General features: G+C 39.9%; 1 protein-coding gene and 1 long non-coding RNA gene across 2 annotated transcripts; one reads left to right on the top strand and one right to left on the bottom strand.

Moving 5' to 3' along the window:
* Positions 1 to 461: 461 nt before the first annotated feature.
* On the top strand, positions 462 to 3,302 carry LOC136257497 (uncharacterized). Its single transcript, XR_010702034.1, has 3 exons — positions 462 to 640; positions 2,402 to 3,014; positions 3,069 to 3,302. It is a non-coding gene; the product is annotated as an uncharacterized lncRNA (long non-coding RNA).
* Positions 2,075 to 5,480, bottom strand: LOC136257493 (uncharacterized). The gene is made up of 3 exons (XM_066050710.1): positions 4,360 to 5,480; positions 4,241 to 4,312; positions 2,075 to 3,222 (listed from the first exon to the last, which is right to left on the bottom strand). Exons 1-3 carry the CDS (start codon positions 5,395 to 5,397, stop codon positions 2,224 to 2,226), a joined length of 2,109 nt encoding a protein of 702 aa, XP_065906782.1. The 5' UTR covers positions 5,398 to 5,480; the 3' UTR covers positions 2,075 to 2,223.
* Positions 5,481 to 7,983: the final 2,503 nt, after the last annotated feature.

The raw sequence follows: 7,983 nt of genomic DNA, 5'->3' as shown, positions 1-7,983 counted from the left end.
CGATATCATTTCTTTTCTTCACATTTTCGCCTTATTTCACACTAGGGTTGTAGGAAGAGCCCGAAGACAAAACTTACCCAGCAATGGGTTTGCCTGATCATGGAGAACCCGATGGTGTAGGTTTTGCAGAGGACTGAATTCATAAGTTATAATAGTTTGATTAAGCACCTGTAATTTAATTTCACTGTACAAGTCAATTTTTTCTGTTGTTGCCACTTTGTAGCACTGTAACTTCAAAAGTCCGAGCCGAAACTTTGGTTGGCCATTCATTCCTTTAGCTAAAATGCATTAAAACAGAATTTGAAAAAATGTATGGGGTTCTTGCAGGTCTGACCACATATTATATGAAATCTCTGCTTGCACATCCACAAGATATAGCATGTTTGTCCAGTATGTAAAACACGCAATACCGACATTAATTGTAATTATAATTTTGTTTGTAGTGCCCTAACTGGTGTTTAAATTAGAGTTGCACCGATAATCGGTTGAATAATCGGTAACAGCCGATATAAGGTGATTTTGCAAGTATCGGTATCGGCTACAAAGAGGAAGTTATTTGCCGATAACCTAAACCCACAATCAATCATTAACGACAGTAATAAACATGTGACAGTATTAAAAGAAAGCAGTGAATGCAGTGGTAAGTGGTAAACATTTATTTGCTGTACCTGTTTATAACTATTTAGGCTTGTTTATGTGTGAATAGTGTGGCTGCAAGGCTATAATAGGCTGTGTATATTTATCGGCCCCCCACGCAATCAACCAATCACTATTTGGAAAGGGTCTGGAATCCCACCAAAACTCCGTTTGAGAAGCTGACTTAGGTGTTTTATAACTACTTGGCTTTCATTTCCATGTAAGGGGTTAGTGGCACACTGGTAGCAAACATTGTAGAATTGGCCGCCCACGCAAGTAATTAAATTATTTCAACAAACGTTATACATGCACATAAACTTTAGATGATTTTTGCTCCTTCTCCCCTGACCTACAGAATAGAAGAATATCGGTAAATATCGGCATATCGGCTACAGGAATGAGTGAAACATCGGTATCGGTAAAAGTGAAAATATGCATATCGGTGCAACACTAGTTTAAATGTATTCTGTACCTAAGAATGAAGTATATACCCAGTGTATAGTTGAGGCCATGCATGTATTTGAACCGGCCCTGCTAATAATAGAATCAGGAAATCTGTTTAAATGCACCATGACCTATATCATCTGTTTACATTAACTATCTATTATAGACTAAGTAGATATATGCAACACAATAATATTATTATGTCACTTACAAAGTGGACAAATAATTGTTTTGAAATTCCGTAGCAACTTTGTGGAAGCATTTCAGGTTGTATAATATTGGGCTTGGTTATATTAACCAATACTGCCAAGGTGCCTACTGTAAGGCTTATTTTTGGGTGATGTTTTTGGCCAGAAAAGTCCAAACTTTTATGATCCTGAGTATACAGTACTACCATACTGTAAGTTTTATTCTTTTAATGATACAAAGTGTGTGCGCGCGTGTGTGAGATCATCAGGCATATAATTATATAGGTCAGTTTATTAGGGCTGAGCGATACTACCGTTTTAGCAATATATCGCGATATTTTGAAAGTATCGATATCGCGATATTTTGTTATTAACTATCGTGATACCATGCCTGTACATTACTGTCATTAAAAATCCATTTGTTATGCAGTACTAGGCTAAGAATCCTTGGAAATGATAAAGTCCACCCATCTAGTTTCCCCTGCAGAGAGGTGTGAACACCATAACAACCTCAAAGCATGTGTTACAATAACTGTTACTGTAAACAAGGATGATAGTGGCTAGTTTGCTATCACATATAAGGACTTCCTGCAGGAATGCTGAGCAATATGCTATGTAGCACCAGCTATGATTTACTTATTTGTAAGTATCGTGAACTATTCAGTATCGTGAATAGTGGCTTTAGTATCGATCGTGATACTAAAATGGCAGTATCACTCAGCCCTACAGTTTATTTTAATTCAACAATCTGGAGAATTAAATCTTCACCAGCATCTGCATCTACTTTCCAGTGGAAACCCCTTCTAAGAAAAGTGATGCTGTAATTATTCTGTACATACACATCTCAGTGTGCATTAGTTACTATATGATTATGATAAAACCTCACATGATGTAGTGTACCAGAAATTTGACTATGTAAGCTGCAGTATTATAACATGCAACTCTACTCAGAGTACTAGTTAGTAAGAGTTATTTGTGCTTGTCCCAGTTCCACTGTAGTAATACTGGATGCTTTAGCATTACCTATGCTTTTTCCTTTAGTAAGTCCTCCAATAACTATAATGGTATTGTTGCTGACTGCTGCTACAGCTACATATGATCTAGCTGATGTTAACAATGCAACTTTTTTCCAGCTCTTGCTAGAGTCATCATACATCTTAATATCTGATGTTGCTATACCATTTTGATCTGATCCACCAACTATCACTGGTGGGGATGAGTTAGGGACTAGGGCTGTATACCAGTGAGTGGCATCAGTCATTTTAATCCATTTGGTGGATGTGTCTGTGCTTTGTTGTTGGTCACGTGGTCTGGTGATATCATCAACAGGTATCTTGTAGACTGTTTTATTACGTACATTGTCAGCATCATTGTACCCTACTATGAGTAAATGTTTGTCAGTCAAAATAGGTGTGAAGTGTACCATTGGCATAGGAAGATAAGTGGAGACTTTTCTCCAATGGGAGTTCTCAATCCAGTTAAGAACTTCAATATCATCTTGTATTACTGGTGTGCTACCGTGGCTTTTAGCTCCACCGGCAACAATAACATGCTCTAAGTGAGTAACCACCCCTGGTCTGTTCCTGACTGAGAGAAGGTCAGGATAATACGATGTCCAAGTTTGACTAGTTTCATCAAATGTAGAGACTTTATTAGTTCTTTCATTGGTAGAAGACAGACGTCCACCAATAATAGCTAATTTTCCACCAATGATGTGAGGAACACCACAGTAGTGACCTGAAGGAGGTAACTGTTCCCAGTGGCCAGTGTTGATATCATAGGCATATACTTGATGTTTAGCCTCATCAACTGGAGTAGTCCCAACAACAACATAGACCTTTTTTTCTTTCACTGTGACAACTACACCATACCCAGGAGCAGGAAGACTGGCTAGCTGAGTCCATTTTATGTGGTACCTACCACTGGTAAGTGCTTGCATTAATGGAGGTGCCTCCTGAGTGGATAATAAATAAAGCAAATACAAACCATTTTGCATTTTTATTGCAAGAAAATTGAAATCAATGAGTGTTTTAATGGTAATTGAAAGTATTTGCCCTAGTATCTTGTGAATAATTCACCAGAAAATGTTGTGCTTGTAGTTCCCTGACAGATGTTCAGCTGGTGCTTATCTATAGCTAATGAAAGTCATAATGTTATTCAAGGGAGGTCTTGCAAATACAGATTGAGTTGTCTTGGGATGTTGTAATAAGTTAATATGGAATGTGATAGTATGTTTCCTTGATAAAAGATTTTGAATGGCTATGCTTAATCATATTCATGTAAGGCGTGTAGAGCGACCATCTGTTTTTGAAAGTTTCAGTCACTAAATTTAGTATGTACTGTACTCAGTGTACTTGGGCTCTTAAGGAAATGACAATGATCTCTATAATCTGGCATTTGCTATGCAGATTTGCACTGCTAAACAACTACTTGCCATATATTAGAGTGTTACAAGTGTGCAGAGCCACCTAAAAAAGGCGGGGTAACTGAAGCAATCTTTTCCCGTCCGGTTTGGGTCCTCAGCAAAAATGAAATTGGTCCATATTGTATGGGCCCCTCTTATTTTTCCACCAGTGTGCTTGGCTAGTGATGTTTGTGGGAGTCAATTCAACATCTCTAAACAGGCTGTAGGACCAGGTGTCCTACAGACCTCTTCAGCACTTATGCTGTAACCGAGAAGCCTTAATAAACAACTATTATTCATCAGACTATCTGCATGGGATCACACTGGCAGGTGAGCACACTGGCAGGGCCAACAGGGACAAGGGGCAGGTAATGAATAATATTACTTTAGGCATTAACATATGATTCAAGTAGATTATATGTACAGTCATATAGCTAATCTGACAAGGCCACTGTAGGAAAATGTATTGGAGCTTTTTACAAACCAGCCTCTGCTGTCATCACAATGTTGCGATCGGTTCATAAAATGGTATAGTATAAGGTATATATGTACTTAAAAAGTGGCTCACTATCATCATCTTGGTCCTGCAGTTACTCTGTTGACTGGCTACTTGTTGTGTTCGTACATTCCTTGTGGAGGACTAAGGTTATGATACATGGTAATGCTAACAAAACTATTAAAACTCACCAACTGTTTTTTCAACTGGTCAACTTCGAATTTCAGTTGGTTGATTTCAAATTTCTGCTCCCTAGTTTCACTTTTCAGTTGTTGCACTTGTTGGTGTAGAGTGATAATATCTTGTGGCAACCCCTTCATGTAATTGTCCTTGCTAACTTGGATCTTCTCACAAACAACTGTTATGTTCGGTCTCATAGCAGCATCATCATCTAGACACTCTTCCACCAGTGGCCTTAATACTTCAGCCTCACCTCCTCTCATTTTGTCCAGGTATTGTTGACGGCGCTCAACCTCAGACAAGGCCACCCTCTTTCTGGTTATTGGGTCAAACTGAACTTGCTTGGATGAATAAGGCCATTGTTGGTTGAATGTATGGAGGACTATTCCAGCAAAAGCAAACACGTCCACAGGAGGGCCATAAACTGGAGTCTCATCAAGTGTTTCAGGTGGCATAAAATCAACAGTTCCTGGAGCCTTAGTCATTGTCTTTCTACTATCAGCCTTAATCACCTTGGCTACTCCAAGATCACTAATCTTTGCCACATGATGTGCCGTCAACAAGACATTATTGGGGGAGAGATCACGATGGACTATGGGAGGATCATGATTGTGAAGGTAGCACAGACCGAGGGAGACATCATAGACAATTGAAAATTTCAAGTTATATGGAATCTTCTCATGTTTATCCACCAGTGAGGTCAAGCTATCTGCCATCATCTCCATGATCATTACTGGTAGCCTCATTCTTCCTTGGACACCGCGGCCCGCCCCATAGGCATAGGTATAACAAACACCTAAGAATTGGATGACGTTTGGATGACGCAACACACTACATTGGCAACATTCCCTCATAAACGATTCCACTGTTCGTTGCATTTCCTCGTCTCTCGCCTCTTCGATCAAAATGGAGTGAATCTCTTTAGCGGCACATATCGTCCCACAATACTTGACCGCGTAAACTCTCCCGTAAGCCCCGCGTCCCAATTCCTTGCAATTTAGTTTTGTAACTCCCTTCAGAACAAGACCTTGAAAGTCACCACAAGCCATTTCTCTCGGGTGTGACAGGCATAAAAACTAAGGCATACGACAAAATTAACGTGCCGTCTGACACGCGAAACTTGCAAATACCGCACACGTGATTGCCAATATAATTATTCTGTTCTGTGAATCGTTATCAATGGTGGATCCAGTATTTGGGGCAAATGCCCCCCCTCCTTCCATCCCTCACCTTGTGGAGGAGCCAGACACACTTCTGATTAAAATAGCTACTAACTTTATGCCAGACCAAGAAACTTATGCACTTGTCAATTTCATGCCCCACCCCCCACCCCCGGGCGTCCCCACACTCCAGGTGGGGATTTGACATTGCTTCTCGTCCCCACCCCTCGGGCAATTGACAGTTGTCCAATTCACTGACCGATTTTAGGTAGTTGCATTTCTAAACAATAAAATCGCACTTGCTATAATTTTACTAGCTACAGGGCAGGTTTATTACTAGTCGCATGCATGAAATAATATTATGCGCTTAGTCATCCTTGAGGTGTTGTCAAATCCCCTACTATGGGGGTGGGGACATAGTGGAGATTTGTCAGCCGATTTTGCCCCAGTAGTGGGGAATTTGACACCACGATTTGTCAAATCCCCTGTATTCCCCGGGAGTGGGGGGTGGGGCATGAAATTGACAAGTGCATTATGAAAATATGCATACTGATTTATATATAGCTATTTGTAAGGCGGCCAACCAAACTTGATTAATTGTTTCTCATCCCCGCCCACATCCCTTTTTACCCCACCGCTGTCACAGTGATATATGTTTCCCCGGGTACCGTAGGCGGGGAAAGTTACGCGTAGGAAAAGTTTCGCGAATTTCGATTGCAGTAGCTATCGCGAAACTTTTATGCCGGTTGGGCAGGTTCTTCTTTCTTAAAAAAAAAAAAAAAAAAAAAAAAAAGTTTCTACATGCTTGTATTTGTACAGTAATAAATTAGTATGCAAAATCAACATCGCGAAACTTTTACGCCGGTATACCAGTGGCGTAGCCAGAAAAAAAATTTTACCGAGGCAAAGTAAGTTATACATTGACGTAATTGAGAGGGTGTGCTTGTGACTCAACTGATTCGCAAACAGTTTCAAGCCATAGGCGGATCTGAAGGGGGGCCAAGGGGTGCTGTGCCCCCCTTGGCCCTTCTCTTGCCCCCCTTGGACTTACAGTACCATATTGATACAGAAACTGGAATCATGCATTCTCCGGCACTGCATTCAAAAGTATAGAAAGCCAATGTGCAAATAGAAGACATGAGTTATAAATGCATTTTACAGTTATACTGTACATTGTGAAGAAAGTGAGGCAAATAAGTTTGAATTTTTGTGCTAAGATCGAGATACTCTAATAGAGCAGTCACTACTCTAATAGAACAGTCACAATTCTATAATGTCAATTCAGTGGCGGAGGAAGTAGTTGATATGAGGGGGGCTCTGCTGAGCTGACCCAGACTTATTTCTATAGTTTGGTAAGGTGAGACCAAAAAAAAAAAAAAAAGGTCACAACCAACTCACAAGAGCTTTCCACCTCACCAGCTACCATTTCTAGCTGATAAACTACATAAAAATCCTTACATAGCTCGCTACACACTGACTACTTTATTAGAGTGACTGCTCTATTAGAGTATTTCGATCTTTGTCACGGTTTTCAGCCCCACTCCAAGAAAGATAATTTCATTCTGAGGGGGGCTAAGCCCCCCCTCAGCAGACCTAGGGGGGGCTTTAGCCCCCTAGCCCCCCCCTTTCCGCCGCCTATGAATGTCCTTATAACAATACTAGCTGCGCCTTATTTTAGATTTAGTACACTTTACCATCAAACAGGTTTTATCTCAAATAAGCTAACTAATCTTTATATGCATTGCAAGCATACACTTCATTAGCTAAATGTTATCAAAACTGCTCCCAATTCAAACCTAGGAGGTCTAATAAATTTTCTCTAACTATATACAGTCTTAAAACTGTTTGTCTATCATTCATCCAGCCATACTGAATAAAGTTATGCAACTGAATATAACTTGTGTACTACAATTTAGTTGTCTATGGTATAGATGAATGCAGCAAAGGGACTCCAAAGAACGAACGACTCAATCATGATCTAGACAAAGTCACATCCATCATCACTAAAGGAGAAAACAGTATTAGTCCTTTATCCATTCGTGACCTTGTAAGACTTGGAAAATACCATGAGCAATTGAAGCAACCTCGTCCACTACTTGTCAAACTCAACCGATCCATTGATGCATCAGCGCTGTTGTTAAAAGCAAGATCTCTGCCAAAAACCATTAGAATAAAACCAGATATGTCTCAAGCTGACAGGCTTGTTGAGTCTCTTCTTCTAAAAGAAAGATGGTCATTGATTCAAAACAGTATTGATCGCAAGGTCATCAAAATTCGAAGCAACAAAATTTTTGTACACAAGAAACTTCATGGCCAAGTTATAAATTCAACTTTTGTCCTATCTCAGTCTCATCAGCTCATTCCAATGGACTCTTCAGTAGCTAACTGACTATCCCACAAGATTCCTGAATTTTTGTAGCTAACTAATCGGTTTAATTAAAGTGTATGTATGTACGTAAGTCTTGTTAGGCTGCT

The sequence above is a fragment of the Dysidea avara genome, chromosome 6 (genome assembly GCF_963678975.1).
Source record: "Dysidea avara chromosome 6, odDysAvar1.4, whole genome shotgun sequence".
Classification (NCBI taxonomy): Eukaryota; Metazoa; Porifera; class Demospongiae; order Dictyoceratida; family Dysideidae; genus Dysidea; species Dysidea avara.
Note: the sequence above shows the minus strand (reverse complement) of the source record. Positions and strands in the feature narration are given on the sequence as shown.

Bases quoted from the DNA above. Each gene is read 5' to 3' on its own strand.
- LOC136257493 (XM_066050710.1), bottom strand. From the start codon at position 5,397: ATGGCTTGTGGTGACTTTCAAGGTCTTGTTCTGAAGGGAGTTACAAAA. The intron at 4,313-4,359 runs GTGAGTTTTAAT...TCATAACCTTAG, and splicing joins ACCAGTTGAAAAAACAGTTG to TCCTCCACAAGGAATGTACG. The intron at 3,223-4,240 runs GTGAGCCACTTT...TTATCCACTCAG, and splicing joins GCAGGACCAAGATGATGATA to GAGGCACCTCCATTAATGCA.